Genomic DNA, 19,199 nt, shown 5'->3' on the forward strand with positions numbered 1-19,199 from the left:
TAGGTTAAAAATAAGATATTTGAGGTAGGCCAGGGAAACCACTTACATACAGCTACCAGCCGGCTTGTGCATCTAGGTAATTTTTTGTATTGTTATTAATGATGTAGTAATTAAGATAATTTTTCTAAATGCGTGAATATTCACTTTAGACAGCAGATGTGAATAGCAAAGTTGGAGAGCACCTTCAGAAACTCCCATCCCATTTATTTGCGATAACGAAAACCTCACGTGTATCTTTTTTCCGAGCTCCAAAGAAAGCCCGCGAAATGCAAAAAAAATCACGTGACTAGCACATTCGCTGCCACGATTGTGCTGCTCTCAATCCTGACTTGGGTGAACGAAATCAGCTGCTGGCATTGCGCGACGACCCGACTGCTCCGGCAGGCCGAGATGTCGACGGTGGTTGCGACGCCCGCGCAGGCTTGCGCGGGCGTCGCAATCAATTGATTAAAAAATTACACAAAAATGTAATCAATTACAAGTAATCAATTACGTACAACTCTGTATATAACCTTGGTAAGAAGCCAAACGAATGAACCAAAGTAGATTGAGATGAGGTGGGTACTGCAGTATGACGCTTTGCTTCGAAGAGGGGTGAGATAGTATGTTTATTTTTTATTTATTACAGATACCTAAGGGGTCCTTGTGGGAGGGCTTTATATGAGGGGTTACCTTTTGTTCGCGCTTGCCTGACAACCATGGTTGTACAAGTACCATTTTTTTCTGTGCAACCTCTTCCCTCCCTTTCCTAATCAGTTCTCTAATATCTGGAGCTGGCCTGCCTTATACAGTATTCTGTGCATTTAAAAAAATTCGCAGTGATGGAATTACACAGTGACTGAGCGGTCTAATAACGGGTAATGTTTGAAATTGCAAATTACCTCCAAACTTTCCTCGACCTGCCTATCATCATTGATGGGTAGGCTGCCGAGGAAACTGCGCAGCTGCCAGTAAAACTGCCACGGGACACCAGGAGATCCAGTGGCGGTTCCAGTTCATCTTAGCTGCCTGGAAATAATAATAATAATAATAATAATAATAATAATAATAATAATAATAATAATAATAATAATAATAATAATAATAATAATAATAATAATAATAATAATAATAATAATAATAAAAATAATAATAATAATAATAATAATAATAATAATAATAATAATAATTGGTTTTTGCGGAAAGGACATGGTGCAGTATCTGTCTCATATATCGGCGGACACCTGAACCGTGCCGTAAGGGAAGAGATAAAGGAGGGTGTGAAAGAAGAAAGGAAGATATAGGTGACGTAGTGAAGGGCTCCGGAATATGGAAATGATTTCAGCATTAAATGTGCTCTTGGTGATCTCTTCAGGCCATCAAGCTTGCCTAGGAACACTCTGACTTAAGACAAATGTTACCTAAATATTCAGGTACCAACTGGCAGGGTCTGGTGAAAATGTCACTTAACTGCACCAGTTGGAGCTTTTCATGTGATTGGTTCAGCTGATAGCATTCTAGCAATATCTGCGTAGTAGGCCAGTGAGTGCTACAGTTAAATATTTTAAAAAATCCAGAAATTTGCTTAACTGTTGCCCTAGCTGGTAGCCAGAAGTACCCGAGCTCTCGATAAAGAAACCGTAATTCAGCAAAAAAAAAGTGATATTTTGAAGAACGTGCATTCGGTTCTGCATACAATGCTTACACTTGAGCGGAAGTTGATTGACTGAGAAATTTGCCTGCCAATCAGTCAGTGTAAAATAAATAGGAGATAAGTAATGATCACAACGCTCCTGTGCTGTAATCATGCGTGCTGACGGCTGTATGGCAAGGTCACTATTACAGCGCCCTCTCAGTTTGCAAACAAAAGCTTTGAACGACAACAGTTACCGCTAAAATGATAAAGACAAAGTTTGAATGCAGAGCGGTGCATGCACGCGTACACAAACAACGACGAAAAGGTGCTTATTTACGCAGATTACGGAGAAAAAAAAACGAAGAACAGACTGGCGCTGTGTTTCGAGTGCAACATACGCTGCTCCTATCACGAGGCCTTCGTTGCGGAGTTCCTATATCAGTACATAATTGAAACATTTTGGGTGCTCGCGAGGTAAACAATACGCGACGACGGCACGTTGTTGAACCAAAACACCGTGGCCCCACATATGGGGCTGACGTCGAACCATGTAAACAGCGCTAGATGAGCAATGACAGTAAAGGTAGCACTTACCGATATTTTTTGCTTGACCTGCGTTGCAGTGTAGGGGCCGTCGCCCGGCACTAACCCGGCGTTCAGCGCGGTTGCTATGGCAGCGTATATACGCGCATTGCGCGTATTTCCACGCAGAGCGCGTAGCTGATCCTCCCAGATGCCAATCAATACCGCTGTTGTCGAATCAGGCCAGTTGACACGCCTCTGGGAGGGCTATCCCTGCGACACTGCTGCTGCTGCCGCCATGCCTTCCGCGGACGCCGCCATTTTGTCGGTTTAGCCCAAACAGGGGTTAGCCAGCTCGGTTTACGGTAACTGCGGTTGGGGGCGTAACTGCCATTTGGCTTTCCCTGTGAGCGCGGCTAACTATAGTTAAGGGCAACCGCAGTTGACTTAACCTTGGTTAAGGGCGCTCGTGTAAGCGCGGTATTAGGCTCTTTAACTGTTGAGGGGCGTGGAGCCCACCGTAAGTATTGTCCGTATAAGTTTTTAGAATTTCCAAAATGCGGCTACCCTTGGCGCTGTGACCCAACAAATTTTCGCTACATCGCGCTGAAATACATGCGCTTTCGAGAAGCTTGCAGGCAAGGCAACCTCTCCAGGGCTCGTAGCTGTTCGAAATAGTCGAAATTTGTTGGGCCAGAGCGCCGAGAGAAACGCCGTGTTAGAAATTCTGTAAACCTGGTATGGATATTAATTACGGTGTGCTACGCGCCTCTCAAAAATTAAGGACACCAACAATAATAGTTAAAAATTAACTATTCAATATTAGTTAACGAACCTGCTAGTTAGCACATCTTAGCTGTATTCCTATGTACTACATCGCTGACAACGCTATGGCGAAAAAAGCGCTCTTCTAACTGAAATAGCTTGTTTTGAAAAATTGTGTAAAGTCGTAGGTGAAACACCCTGTATACCTAGCAACCTGTCCACTGTGTCAGGCGGCAGCTCAATTGTGAGAGGCTTCTCGCGAAGATCAACCTTGTTCGCAACACAAGTCTTACCGATAGCAGCACCTGCCACAGAAGAGCAGTGGCTCATCGCTTGACCGCTGCACCTCTGCACCAGAACCGATAGGAAGACTCCCAGGGATCTATGCATGTAGAGTTGACCAATTCCGCATATATGAACATTCACCCATTATTGCTATCCGAACAACTGCCATCCGTGAACACTAGATCTGAACTCCGGAACCAAAGTGAGAACCGAAGTGCTAGCTCAGGTGATTTGCATTTTGCCTAATTACGCAAATCTATCATAATTTTTTCTTTGCATAATCTGTAAGCGCAGCACGAAGACACGGTGAGAGCCACAGTTTGCGCGTGGAAGAACTTTCTCATAGAAGGGTGAGGACAAGTTCGTTATGCCACGAACACTCAATAGCATTCGACACTAATGAAACGTTTCTATTTTCCACAACGCCAAAACGTAATTTCTGAAGTGTACTATTTTAAGCGTTAGTAATATTTAAAACAATATTTGCCCTGAAGAGTATGTATGTTATACGCAAAAGAACTTTTTCGACGGTTAGATATATTTGGCTACATAAAAAGAAAGCCCTCTCTCGCTCTGTGCAGATTTGGTGCTCGTTAACAACTATCTTCTTTTCTGTTCATTATTGCAATATACAGTAAGCAGATGTTATTAAAGAACATTTTGATTGTCAAACAGCGTTGTCATGAAATATGTTGTTTTTTTTGCGGAAATTTATATTTCTGCAGTCGTAGTTATGTTCTAGGGCTAACATTAGCCGAGCCAAGTAAGAAACCTCGTTTTCCCGGCATTCCCACGGTGGATGAAGTGCTCTTTTTAGAAACGCGCATAGACGGTGGCGCCAGCGTTCCCTCTCGGTAATATTCAGAAACTTTACGCCGGTGAGGCCAGTGAGAGTCTCCTCGGGATCCGCACACTCTCGTCGCCTTCATGTAATTCATTCATGAAACGCTATCAGACATCTATCTGTTTGGACGATTGCAGACGCATGTGCGGGACAAACAGCTTCGAGATGACGACTTCATTGCATGTGTAAAAGGGGTGTGGTGACAAGGCATTTACGAACGTGCAATCGTGTCATGGAAATAAAGATGCCAGCTGTGCAGTGATTCAAATGGATCAAATATTCAGGGACATATTCAGAGGACCAGAGCTCGAATGCGGCTACCTAAAAATTTAATTTCCCAGTGCTCATCATTACCGACTTACAGTGTGTTTATTGTGCATTGCTTTTTGACCGAGCTCTGTATGAATGCAAGGTATCGCGTCATACTCTTAAGGCGGAGTTTAAGCGTCCCGTCCAGCTTTTTGGCGCTCTGTATTCTTTTTTTTATTCGAGAAGTGTGCCATGAGGCATAAGTTGAAAAAGGAAGGGGGGGGGGGGAGGAATGCACGGGATTGAAAGTTAAAAGAAGGAGTGAAGAACCGTTGCGCTGAGGTAGTCGCACAGGTTGCTAATGAAACGGTTGTCCATAGTCCACTTCACGTAGTCACTTTCGCGGTTCCACCGCAGGCCCACCTCCCTGAGGTGCCGTTTTCTGATAGCAGCCGTCGCTGGACACGTCCACAAGTGCCGCACATCACAAATGTCTGGTGCAGCGCTACAGTGAGGGCACCTGTCAGTTGCTGGCTGTTCTTTGGCACGCCACCGATGACGGACAGATGGTGTCAGAGCCGCCCCTGCCCGAATCCGGCGCACGGATACCTCCTCATGCCGAGTACGTATTCCACCGTTCACAGAACTATTCTGGGTGACTAAGGGCACCGATCTTGAGCACCAGTTATACTGACTCAGCTAAAGAATGCTTGCTGCCATAAAGGTTGCAAAAACAGTTGTATTTTTTTCAATGATTACGCATACAGTCTTCTGTATTGCCGCGAATCTTTGCAGTGTGCTACCTCTGCAGCGTTTCTTTTCCTTGCTAGTGTGAAAGCGCTACTCCATGTGGTTAAACCCAACCAGGAACCTTGAGGCGTCCCTGACTTTGAGGGCGCAGGAATAAAATAAATACGCACCGCGACCGGGTTTCTAATCCGCGGCGGCGCAAAGAGGTCAGATTCTCTGGCCACTGCACGAGAGCACTCTGATATCGCCGCAGCCGATCACGCCTCGTGTTTAAACTGCAACACTCTCGCGTTGTACATTGCACATCGCCGTCTTCATCAACTTCCATATGCGGCGCGAACAGATCAGATCAGCTTAACCTCGATCAGAGCTTAACCTGAGTCTAATATCGTCGCAAGACGTGCCGACGATCCAGCAAAGCAAAACCATGAGCCAACCAGGCTAGACACATGCTTTCACACGTCTACTGGGTTTAACTGCGTCAACATCTTACCACTTTTTGTTACTACTGAACCACAGTTTGCATACTATATCGTGGTATAGCACTGATACCTGCAATTTCAGTGCGCTAGATAGCGCTAACTGTTATCAGACCTATTGTCTTAAGCATGTTAAGTTTTAATTAATAATCTTATCATGCATTCTGCAACTGCAATCTTAATTGCGGTATTGATTGGGTAATATTGCGGTTTATTGGGCCAAAGTGCAATCTCATACAAATTTTGTAGATCATATCAGCTTTGTTCAGTGTAGTCGAATGAATGCAGGCGCTGCATGGGAGGATTAATTAAGTAATAGAAAACTGGCTAATTTTGGCAAGTCACTGAGGAAGCCGTGATCATTATCTCCTAATATACTGTGTCTGCCGACTCTAACGTATCCTATTATGCCAGAAGTCATTGCACATCTAGAACAAGCCAAAATTTCTTCAGCTGGCCACCCATTGAAACCAAAAAGTGCTAACAATCGCAGCGCGGCTGATTTCTCCGCCTCGCTAACGCCGAGAACATGCCGAGACAGACAACGGCGGTCAAGAACCGCTGCTGCAGCCGCGCATATAGCCCGGGTGACGAATCTACTGACACCCCAACGTGCGCTTTGCACCCAGTGTCCGGGACACGAGGAAGCACGTTGGTTACGGGAACTGTCACGCATGGTAAAAAATTAAGGGTGTAGCGCAACCTGTAAATTATAAGGAACTGACGGCAAAAATGAAGGTTACAGCCTCACCACTAAATTACTCACAAAGGACGGTAAAAGTGAGGTTACAACGTAGCCTCTAAACTGCTCACAATCAACGGTAGAAATGAAAGGTACAACTTAACCTGTACAAGATATAAGGTACACTGAACCTTCCAAAAATCGCGGTCACAAAAACTGAACATCTGCATCTCTATAGTCGGATACAACTTAAGTCTGTAGGGAAGCCCCGCCCACATTCAGGACCTTCAGGTTGGCCACAACAAAGGAGTCCGTTAAATCTTTTCTTGTTACCTAAAAAATAAGCTACCAGACTTGATTATAAGATGTAGAATTTTGATGCGTATGGCTTGTTTAGCACAGTCAAATATTAAAAAAAGCTGATTCCGGTAGCTGTTTTGATCGGTCAACGGCTTAAGACAGGACGCCGCGGACCATGGCTCGTGGTTATCAGCTGCTTTTTTTTTTTAAGTTGTATCCTCTGTAGTACGGACTACCAGGATTGAGAGTATGGCTGCGTTTCAACATTAGGATAGAACTGCAATACAAGGAGCTGTCCGCGCTATCAAGACAAGAAATTATCCATGTCATTGTGGAGGCGCTTACCCTTCCTGAATGATTTGCAGAAAATCGGTTGACTTGGATTGCTTGCACAACGCAAGGAGCTGAGTCCATGGAGTTGCGTCGGTCTTTATGTGGCAGCCTTCTTCCTGGGTGCAAATGGTAAAGTAGTATGAGTATGATGTGTGCGGGGCAAACGATAGTCCTCTGTATCCCTCTCAGACGCCGCTGGCAGTATCTATAAGTCTTCTATTAGTGTGAGGACAAGAAAGGCGTAATAATCAACACTTCAACCGCGCTATGAGAGAAGGGAAGTAGGAGGGAGTGAAAGAATGAAGAGGGAGCCAGGAGCGGTAGTGGAAAGCTGCGGACTAATTTCGACCACCTAGGGTTCTTTAACCTGGGGAATATAGAGCGCAAGGCAGAAGACAAGGGACAGAAACAGTGAAAAACACTCACGGGCGCTGACTATCAACTGAATTTTATTTCGGAGGAGGCAGCAACAATATGTAGTAGAAGAAGGGGGCTGTCACCGGAATTCAGAGTAGTCAAGGCAATGAATAAACTCTACTACTACTATTAAGTCCGGTAACTGCTTCCTTCTTTGACTTCATATTGTTTCTGTCTCCAAAATAAAATAAAGAGCCAGTAGCCTCGCTCTACTCGCTCTGCTTCTTCAACGTGCATTGACATGGAAGTCTTTAACATTTCACTTTTATTCCCCTTCCATCGATCGTGCTCAGCAGCCGTACGCCAGAACCAGATCCATCGGAACGGGTCAAACTTCCGATTGGAAAAGTTTTTTTTTTACCTCTCTAAAGTCTACGAAGGCGTCGATGAAGCTCGTCAGTTTGCTTCGCAACACGAAAAACGACCTGCAGATTCTCTACAGGCTCGTAGAAAATTCTCCACACAGTCTCACAATCGTTGAAAATGTATTTGTCAAATCAGGATTAGAAATATCAGGGCTAGAGAATGACGGCGCAACGAAGACAACACAAGAACAACACATGCGGACGCTAAAGAAACTACTGTGGACCTATGGTATAGGTAATTCAAGTAGCGAGCAAAATTATCTAAACTTAGTCCGGCTGAGTTCTGAAAACCGATAACACCATTACATTCAATACATTCCCTTACGTTTAGACATAACTGCATCGCGAAAAAAACAGCCACACAGTTAAGAAAACATTCAAGACACGGACAAACGCTGCCCTCATAACTGATTTATTTCACCAATGCATGGAAAATATAAATGCTCCACCGCGCATGCGCACAGAACAAAGAAAGAAAGGAGGAAACAAGGTCACGCGCCGACGCCAACTTAGAACATTTCACAACTTGCGATACATCGTATCTTTAGGCTGAGGAAAGGTCGTATTCCGACCTGTACAAGATAATTGAACTATCGCTAACGCAGTTGTCGCCACTTTACTTTATATGGTATGCTTCAAGCAGCTCACGTGCATTTTGATCTTTGCTTTTGCCTAGAATCATTGAACTATCAAAATGCCGCGAACATTCATTGCAAGACCTCCAATGCTCAACCAAGCTCACATCTTTGTTATCCTGAAAATACGTCCATGCTCCCTTAATCGGCCGTGGACGCATCTGCCAGCTTGGCCGACACATACTTTTCTGCACGACAGTGAAGTCTCGTGCACCACTCCTGACTGGCACTGCACATAGGGCTTGGCATGGTTTTTTCCGCATCTAGCTTTGGTGGTCCCCTTGCCGGACATACGGGGGCATAGTTGGCTGAGCTTTACCGGAGCCGGAAAAACGAGCCGCACCCCGAACATGTTCGCAACTTTCTTCAAATTATGCGAAACTTTGTGCAGTCAGGGGGAAATTTCCGGTCGCATTATTTGAACAGGTCGAAATGCGGCACGGAATAATATAAATTTTCGACATCTACAGGAAAGACATAGCCAGCAGAACTGCCATTAAAAAAATAGTAATATTTGTAGATTTCTTGGTATAGAAGGGATCAACTTTAAAAGGACACTGAATGACTTTTTATGGAAATCGGGCTTACAGCGGCGTCCTACAGTTTTCCATGCTCGAGTATTGAACCCAAATTACGCAAAAACAAGTGCGAGTTGTCTTTTTTTAGCAGAGATATGCAGCCGGCGTCGCTGGGCTCACCGCGAACCGTGCAGCCGCCTATAATCGGTAAAGAGGTCGTGATGGCACACTGAGAACTACAGAAGCTGCCGATATGGGTCCCGCGCTGCGTTTCGTGGAGATCGCAGCTCTCCGTGGTGTTGCAAAAGCAATTATGGCGACTATTTTCTCGCTGACCTCAAAAGAAAAGAATATCTTAGTTCATTCCACTTGTCATCTGAAACAAAAAAAAATGCAGCCAAAACAATTCAACCCCCAAGCGTACGTCAGCGGGAAATTCGCGTATGCAATCCGTGCGTAAAAGGCGCCAGCGAAACCTCGCTTCGCATTCTGGAAAGGAACGGGTGCGAACAATCCACGAGCCCAGTGGGCATCGCCGTAGGTACGGCTGCACCCGGTGCGCTTGCCAGCGCATCACCCCCTTCTCATCCACCAGTGCACGGCGCTATCGCCTTCTTAGCTTCAGTGCTCAGCTCGCCCCATATAATGCGACAGATAATTGAGTAAAAAAACCGCACGAAAAAGCCACCTGGTGAATATATGAGTGGGCTCGGCGGACCCAGCGTCAGCATGTGGCTACAGAATCCTTTCTGCTGCCTTGTGCAGGTTATCTTCCTTGGTCTGACCGGAGCGTATGCGCAACCTTATCCATCATCAGGGCACACATGCAGCATTGCTTCAACCACGTCATCGGCATATGGACATCTCTATACGTACCCTGTTACGTCACACCTGCAGCGCCATCTTTAGGACACGTGACTTCGGCAGAGCTGCCTTTAAAAGAGCGGCCAGCAAGTTCGTGTTCAGTGGACTCGGCGGACCCAGCGTCAGCATGTCGCTACAGAATCCTCTCTGCTGCCTTGTGCAGGTTGGTAGCTATTATTCTGCCATGAAAAGCGACTCTCGCTGCCTTCTGGTCGTGCCGAGCCCCAAACAGCTTCTTTGTTCTGCGCATAATGTTTACTGCGTATGCATCTTGCTTTTGTGCGGAGACGTCGAAACAAACCCCGGTCCTGATCTAGACGATGCCAGTACTACTGAACTCCTACAAAAACTGCTGCTAGGACAAAATAAACTGACAAATGAGATAGCTGCACACAGGACGGAACAAACGGATATGAGAAAACTTATTTCTGATATGAATCTCAGTAATACAGAGCTGTAAAAGCGAGCAGCCGTTTTGGACGCCCTGGAAAAGACAGTCAACTTTCGTCAGGCGAAGGTTACAGAAATGGAGGATCGCAGTAGGCGCTCAAACTTAGCTATTTTCGGCATTAAGGAAGATGAAGATGAGGACGCCACTGCATTAAAAACGAAAGTTATCACCGACCTTTTTCTATGACACTTAATGTAAATTGCACTTCGGTTGGCAGGATTCATAGGCTAGGGAGGGGCAGTGGCAACCGACCAGTAATCGTATTTTTGCAGAATTACAACGAAAAGCAAGAAGTGTGAATAACTGTCACAAGATAAAAGGTGGAAAAATATCGGTGCAGAACGACTATTCTAGAGATACGCTCAGGAAGCGAAAACTTCTCTAGGAAAGCGCTAGGGAAGGAAGACTGCTGAAACAAAAAGTGCCTTTAATCAATGATAAACTGAAGATCGGAAAAAATATCTTCATATGGGATGACAATAAAAAAGGAAGAGGTGAGGTGGACAGAACTGAAAACAACTCGCCTAATCAATGACGTGTCACTTCGCAAGTCAAAGACATACTCCTGCTGAATTTAAATGCGGGAAGCATCGAGAACAAAAGCGAAAAACTCGAAGCCATTTGCTTAGAATATAACCCACATATAGTGGTAATAACAGAAATTTGGTTAAATGAGGATATTGATGATGATATTTTTCCTAGAACTTTTCGCGTATTTCGCCGTGATCGCGAGTCAAGAGGGGCCGGAGTTGCCGTTCTGGTAAAAAAACCGTTGTCTGCATTCCTTTTACAACAGATTGACAATCATGAGAGTGTCACCTTAAAAGTCAATTTTTTGGGGCAGAGTATTTTGCTATTTGCTGTATATAGAGCACCCGATTCTCACCCGCAATTTATGTATAATTTGTGTGAATATATGGCTACATTTACTCACGACAAAATAATATTGACAGGAGATTTCAACTTGCCTGGAACTATTTGGAAGAAACCACCCCTGACAGTATGCACAACAGTCATTCTAAGTATATGTTTGACATAATGCTTGCTAAAAACATAATACAAGTAGTCAACAAGCCTACTCGTATTACTGACTCCTCTAGTTCTGTATTGTATCTAGTCTTTGTTAGCCGTTCAATTGAAAATTTTGAAGTGACTGTTAAGCCTGGCATATCTGATCACAAAATGGTGTGCTTTTCAAGTGTTTTCAATGCTTCACGCGATTTCCTGTCCGTACAACCTGAAACTGTAAAAGGTTGCTCACGCGCAAGTGACGAAAGTGTGTTGGACTATCTTGATCTTCGACTAAGTGATTTTAATAGGTCTGACGTAACTGTACTATGACAACAGTTTAAGGAAATATGCAGTTATTGTCTCGAAAATTTTATCCCAAACAAAATCAGGAAGCGTACAAAACCAACACCTTGGATTACACGATGTATCTTACAAACCAAAAGGAAACTGAAACGTTCCAAACGAAGTGGCGCCTGCCAGCGCATCATTGATCGTACACGGGCCACACTTACTCAAGCTGTGAGCAGAGCAAAGCGGCACTATTTTCAGGTTACTTTGCCTAACTATATAAAGAATAAGCCTGATAAATTTTGGAGCCGTTTATCCAAAAAGAGAAAGCCCGTAGATCAAATACTTCATGGCGGTGCTATAATCCATAACAATCAAGTAATCGCGAATCATTTTAATGAATATTTCCATAGTGTTTTTTTCATTCCAATCAGACATGCGCAAAGCGATGTCCTCCACCAACAAATCGACGATAAGTGTGACTTGGTGTATTTGCCTGGTGTCTGTGCAATACTTCTGAACTTAAAACTACGTTCGTCTTCAGGACCAGATAACATCCCCAATGTATTCCTGCACCGTTACGCTGAAATGTTATCAAAGTTCTTAGTCGTTATGTTTCGAGCGTACATTTCGTCGGTAAACCTTCCTTCTGACTGGCGAGCGGCTCGTATAGTCCCTGTGCTCAAAAAAGGCAACTCCACTCTCCTCCAGAATTATCGCCCCATTTCATTGCTATCATCATGCTGTAAAATGTTAGAACACATTATTGCCAATTACGTAACTGAGTTTCTAAATAACAAAGGTTTTCCAACTCCACTTCATCATGGTTTTAGGAAAGGTTACTCAGCTGTAACTCAATTAACTTCAGTTGTGCACAGCTTCGCAGAAATCCTCGATAGATCAGGCCAAGTAGGTGTAATTCTTTTAGATTGTACGAAAGCGTTAGACCTTGTTTCACATAACAAACTAATTTGTAAACTCAAATTCGCTGGTCTACCTTCTTTGTTAATCAAATGGATTACTGCATACCTCACTGACAGAACCCAATCTGCTTGTGTTGGTGGTCACTCCTCGCGATCCCTCGCGGTAACATCTGGAGTCCCTCAGGGAAGCGTCCTTGGCCCGTTAATTTTTCTTATCTATATAAACAATATTGTTAACGTTATCACAGAACCAGTTCAAATTAGGCTGTTCGCGGATGACTGCTTTTTATTCACAGAAATTAAAATTCCGGAGGACAAAGTAGTGCTTAACACTAACCTTAACAGCATTAACGATTGGTGTTACAGACACAAGATGAAACTAAATGCCGAAAAAAGTTTTCATGAGAATAACTAACAAAAACACAGTCTATCTTACCAGTACCGCCTATCATCACGGTGCCTATCAGAAGTACCGCAGTACAAGTACCTTGGTGTAACATTAACTAATACCTTAAGTTGGAATGCTCACATTTATAACATTTGTGCATCATCCTTCCGTAAACTGTGTTTTTTTAGGTACAAATTAAAACGAGCCCCTTCCTCAACTGAGCTTTTAGCTTATACACCAATCATTAGACCAAAATTAGAATATGCCTGTACAGTGTGGGATCCTTTCACTAAAACTAATATCCATGCATTAGAAAGGATTCGGCGGAAAGCGGTTCGTTTTATTTTTTTCTAAATTTCGCACTGCCGATTTCTCTACAACTTTAATGAGTGTTAATGGCATACAGACACTGGAAACTCAAAGAAAGCTTTTGCTACTAAAATTTCTCTTTTTGTTGAAAAATAACAAGTTATCAATGAGCCCTGACCCTTACTTAAAACCACTAGTGACGCGATTAACGAGACATCGTCACGTCCAGTCCTTAACACCTTATCGTGCCAGAACAAACTTGCACAAATATTCTTATTTTGCCCGAACAATAACTGAGTGGAACCAGCTTCCTTTGAGTGGACAAATAAGCACTGACAGCATTGCCAATTTTTTATAAAGACTTTTGAATGTTGTATGCCCAGTTCTCGCGAAATAAAATTATGTTCAATTTATCTATTTTTTGTTCGAATCATGCATGTGTTGTCTTTGGTTTGTTTATATTTTAATTTGTGTGCTTAATGTTACCATATCTTGTATCTCGTATTGCCCCTCCTGCCCGGGCCTACCAAGGCTGGCAGTACTGGATAAATAAATAAATAAATAAATAAATAAATAAATAAATAAATAAATAAATAAATATTTGCAAGTTCACATTACCGGGGCCAGGAAAACAAAACCCCTGAAATTTGCTTTTTGAACAAATGCGCACTAATTAAGAGATTAACACAACAATGTTTTGAAGATATGGGTTTATGTGGCGATTAAACACAACAATGTTTTGAAGACATCGGTGTATGTGGCGATTGACGGTGCGAAAATAATTGCAAATATTTTGTGAGCATTTAAAAGGTTTACAACGATTTGAACAGGAAACGCTTAGAAGAATGAAAATGGCAACTCGCCAATAAGCATGTCAATATATACAGAACCGATGAATTGATATCTGCAGGAATAACAAGAAAGAAACCAATAATCGACTGATGCAAACACTTCCCCGGCATGTGAAACCGAGTATACGCGTTACGCAGCAATCATCAAGGACAACTGAAGTGGCAAATGGCACAAGGCCCAGTCGAACATGCAGGAAAAGAACTAAATTTATTGCCGTTGGAATGCGCAAGAGCAAAAAAAAAACAAACATTCAAGACAGTTTATAGGGAGATTCCGGAAGACAGCTAAATTAAACGGCAAGAACGACAGTGAATTATCATTACTGCAAAATAAACGCCTTCAGAACATCTAGTAAGTCGTTTATTCAGTCTGCTGAAACACTTCTGGACATGCACAGTCCGATTAAAGCACTTGAAGTGACGGGATGGCTAGTGTAATTAAGTGTGGACTAGACAGAAATCAAGGGATTTCGAACTTTGTGCAATGGAGGCGAATAGGGTTCCCAACTCTAGAAATTTAGTGTAAAAATTTCAGCTGGAAAGATTACGGCAACGGCCTTTTAGAATACAGGAGGCGTTTTATTACTAAAATTCATGTCACAAACGACGATGACTGGAGGAACACATACTTCAATAACGCGGGAGAAATCAAAGCGAAATACCGGGTGAAGTTGACGGGAAATGCGTTATGGCAAATCTGTTCACGTCAATGCGGCAATATACTAGTCTCACAAATAGAAGCTACCTGGGAGAACAGCTTCATGGAGCTTAAGCATTGACCCTACTGTTCAGGCCTGGGAGCCGGTGACTGATTTCTTTATCGTAATCCAAAGAATTTTTTGCATGGGCAACTATTTCCTCACAATAATGCAATAAAAAAACGGTAAAAGTCTCCTGCAACACCATGAAGCCCCCTTTGTTGTGAGGGCAACCATATCAGACGAAATGGAGTTAGTGTGTTGATGTCAAGGTGTATTACACTGATAAGTAGTAATTAAATTTTCTTTAAAAATTCTGTTTCATATGCAGGCAGACAACTATTGGCATTTGGTGAACGAATTATAGTGTGGAGCAAGAAAGAAAAAACGGGCAATAAATTTTTTGGCTCACCGTGAGAGCTGCAAAGATGCTGATCGTTTCTTCAAGTGCGATGTTTTTTGGCAGTTTGCTCTCAACTGATAATACTGCAATGCCTGAGAACCTAGACGTTTCAATGGTAAATGTGGAAGAGTTTTTGATAGTTTCCAAATTAGCCCCCCCCCCCCCCCCCCCCCATGACACCCAAGGCAAGGAAATCCTGAGGAATATTAGTACAGAAAGCAGTACTATAGACGTCTTGTCTTGTGTGATCGGAATAACTCGGATAAGCTCGTGGTAGTTCGGAGGAGTGTCGCGCAATATGCAGCCAATGCGGGGAAGCTCGGGAACGTTCGGAGGAGCGTCGCGCCAGCTGTAGCCAATGGAAGGAGGGCGTCACGCCAGCTGCCGCCGCGAAGAGAGAGGGAGTGAAGATGAAGAGCGGCAAACGCGGTTGCGTGCACGTGCAGATGCCACAAACAAGAGGCGAAGAATGATCAATGCTTTCGCACGTCCAATCGGTTTAACTACGTTGAAACCCTACCACTTTTTACAGCGTCTAGTGAAAAAGGTTCTGCAAGATAAAAAAAAATATCCAACTGAGGGATGAATGTGAAGAAGTGCAATGCCAAGCCAGGCCAACGCACGCCTCTTTGAGGTGTCTCTGTAGCCAAGGTATTTCGGCTTAAAGTGCGTTCTGAAGGAACTAGACAGAGTAGGCTGTGAGTTTCGGAACTGAAGCGCTGAAGTCATTCGCAGCTAAGAAAAACCGTGCGCCCCCCCCCCCCCCCCCCCTTCTATGCTGCAGCTGCACCTCCTTGAGTTGTGTACCCAGTGTAGACCGCACCTCCGTCGTGAAGCCACTGCACAAGCCGATTACCACCATCGGATGCCTCTTGCCTCGCCCGAAAGACCGTCGTCCTAAAGAAAAGGCCCAAGGCGTTGTGTACAAAATGCCTTCATCTGAGTGCCCGGCGTTGTACGTTGGGGAAACAAAGTTTTTACGGAAAGGATGAAGCAGCAAAAAGCTGACGTCAGAGCGAGAAAAGCGCAGTTGCCGAACGCTACGAGGCATGCGACCAGATGATAGACTTTGACGGTGATACTACTGTGCTGGAGACCAAGCCAAATCAGCGCACAAGGCTGCTGCTTAAGTTGTGGCACGTTCAGCAGACGCCGTGAAATATTAGTAGCTCCTTCGGAACCCTTCCGTCTTCCTAGATCCACAGTTTAGCTCCAGTGACCTGGGGATCAACTATATGCGTTTCTTTAAAGCCCAGCTGCAAGTCGGCCGCAGTCACACGTTGACGAAGAAACCGAGTAAGGTTTTGAAACGCTGTGTTTTCTTACAGGAACTTGATTGGTGCTCATTTCTTGCTTAAATTTGCATCTAAAACCAGGCAGACTTCGGTCGAACGTTTTCATTTTAATCGCGTAGCTATAATTAATGACGAGGCCTCCACGGGTGGAAAAACAAGGTGTCGCATATGTATGAACAGCTTCCATGCTAGCTTGCTTGGACGGGTCGAACCGAACCTTGCTGAGCACGCCCCAGCAGGTCTGGCCGCGCCTGTGCTGAAGAGAGGGACAGATGCCTGAACCTCTGTAAAGCTTCTGCAGGGGCTCCGTGACCATGTCAGGCGCGTGACATGAGAGAAAGCATCTAGCAGAGCCACCACGACCTCCGACGCAATAGTGTACTCTTCTCAACAGGCCGTCCGCGTGCGAATAATCGTGCCGTTGATAAGTTAGGCGGCGGTGAGCACAGAAGTCTGTAGTGCGGCCCCTTGCGTGAAAAAAAGAGACACGTAGATGCAGCCACGCGCTGAAGCTGTCTGTCCGTCCCACCGCGGGGGCGCTCTCCTTAGACTGGTATCCGTCAACACTTCACGCAAAGCTCCACACACAAAGAGACCTGCTCTATCGCGAAGGAATGAAATTAAAATTGGAAGTATCAGCCTTTACCTCATGTTTTTTTTTCTTTTAGCAATGGTGACACGCATCTCATGCGCGAAAAAAATGGAAGAAACCGTGTCCTGGTTCAGCTGCGTGTTTTTGACAGAAAGACCTGGAGGCCGCATTAAGAACAAGTTCTACATGGAGCCGCTCCGACGAAAGTGCTTCAAGGGGAGTACGCTTGCTTTGATCGGCTTGAAACTGTCCCTCTTCAGAGCAGCGAACCTCTGCGCTGCGAGTTTTTGACCTTGCGGGAAACAGAGGAAGACGACACAGTTGCGGCCGTAGTTGTTCATGCACCTAAACGCAGAGCAGTACCTCGTGTTGAACCTGGTGCTCAAACTCTGCTAACACGCTTACGTTCGTACCCCCCCCCCCCCCCCCCCTCCCGTCAAAAGCATACGGTCCAAGGGGTTTGCTTGTGAGGCCTGCTGTATGCCTCGTTATGCAACCTCATCGACCGTAACCTCTCGAATGAAAGAGCAATGACTTCGCATCCTCATCCTCTTTCCTCCCATGCTTTGGACTGCTGGATGTGCAAGGTAGCCCTACTAAACACCTTAGAAGCAAACCCCTTGGGCTGTATACTTTTGACGGGGGCTGTATACGTCCACAACGCACGCAACACGAGGAACAACGCTCGCTGAAAGCTCGCTTGAGTGACTCGAAGAATCCTCGGCTCCTCAACGTGACGCCACGTCAGTCAACATGGACAAGGTTTTCCTATTCGCTATCCTCATCTCCTGTGCTCGCGCAGGACGCGGGAGATTTGAACACCACAAGTAGAAAACGGCGCAACTGCTACTGCCAAGACTCGCGCGCGCTTACGATGCATCTGAATGGCATGGCCGGTTTTGGGTTTATGCAGTAAAACAGACTTCCGGAAACCCCTTTTTACTATCGATAATCGTGTTGGACATTCTGCACAGCTGCAGGTTATTACAGAAAGAAATGGCTTGTGTTTTCACCCCACAGGCTTTCTCGCTCACCGGAACAGAATTCTAGATGTCGCCTGGGCCGCCTTTTAACTCGATAGCCTTTAGGGTCCCGTGCCGCAGAACAGCCGGGGTCGTTTTGGCAGGGAGTGAAAAATTCCGATGGAATGAAAGGATTAATAAATTACAGGATCACGCAAAAGAATGTTTGTTACGCCAAATCTCTCAGCGCTCTTCATGTAACCGAATGAGAGAAATTGAGGTAAAAAGAAAACTGGGTTAAAATTCGAGGAGACACTTAAGCCTGGGCTACATACTACGTTTTTGTCGATAAAGTTCGTGTGGCACAAAGCGCCGCGGCGGCGCTGCTGGAGATACATGGAGCGAAGAAGCGGCGGACGCCGCCGCGTATCCTATGACCCGAAGGCAAATATCACTAACAAGTGGAAAATACCACTGAGCGAGGAGCTCTTTGCCAGTAGCGACGCTCACCCGTCTGTTAGAATCACGAAATTGTTCATTTCGACACCACAGTACTTTTAGCGCGCGTGCACAGGTATCTATAAGGATATGCGTTCGCGAATGCATGAAGTCGCGTGCCATGGTATGCCCGCTCAGCCGCGAATAAGAGTGGCGTGGTTTGGTTCGACACCTCTCGTCTCAGGGAGGAAACGCAGGCATTCCGATCAAAGATTAGGTCAAGTTCTCTCTAAAAAATAAAGCGACATTTCATGCTTGATGAAGCGTTTATTTTTACGATAATAGGATTTATACGTGCTAAAATCACTGCCTAGTTCGGCGGACATGGCGGCCATGTTGGCGGCGGCAAGCACAAGCAGACAAACCGGAAGAGCGGGATTTCTGCGCTGCTATTGACCGCGTCAGCCGACGCTTCCGGTCTCACCGGGCGCCGCGCGCCAAACATCTGGAGAGTCCAGATCGGCGGCGGCGGGCGTTTCTCGCGAAGCTGGGCGTCGAGTGCGCGCCGTCTGGCGAAAATCGCGGACTTGCTGCCATAAAAACGCTCCATGCATTTCGGCCTTTAAGGGTATGACGCGATAGCATTAATGGGTTAATGCCCATACATGCAGACTTGTTCATTCTCTACTGAGCATTCACATATCCACGGGAGTCCTCATACCACTCGTGGCGCAGTGTTGAAGCGGTTAAGCTATGCGCCACAGCCCTGCGATGGCAGGTGCTGCCAGCGGTGGGCCTTGTGCGACCCAAGTTGCTGTCCTCGAGCAATCTCTCGCGACAAATCATTAATCTAACTGCCACATGCCATGATGTGCACTTTGCTCACAATTGGCTGGGCAGGTTGTGATGACGCCACAAGGTTACGTGACCTAGGTGGCCCACCTGCCTCCTGTAGGTTCTACCTCTT

At 45.1% G+C, this 19,199-nt stretch overlaps 1 protein-coding gene across 1 annotated transcript in view; it reads right to left on the reverse strand.

The window, feature by feature from the left end:
- The window catches only part of LOC144126257 (uncharacterized), a 113,861-nt gene that overhangs the window by 69,776 nt on the left and 24,886 nt on the right, over nucleotides 1-19,199 (reverse strand). Inside the window, exon 6 of the mRNA XM_077660367.1 lies at nucleotides 6,837-6,940. Within this exon, the coding sequence (XP_077516493.1) occupies nucleotides 6,837-6,940 (104 nt within the window). The remainder of the gene's footprint in view (nucleotides 1-6,836; nucleotides 6,941-19,199) is intronic.

This window comes from Amblyomma americanum, chromosome 1 (genome assembly GCF_052857255.1).
Source record: "Amblyomma americanum isolate KBUSLIRL-KWMA chromosome 1, ASM5285725v1, whole genome shotgun sequence".
In the NCBI taxonomy this organism is placed as follows: domain Eukaryota; kingdom Metazoa; phylum Arthropoda; class Arachnida; order Ixodida; family Ixodidae; genus Amblyomma; species Amblyomma americanum.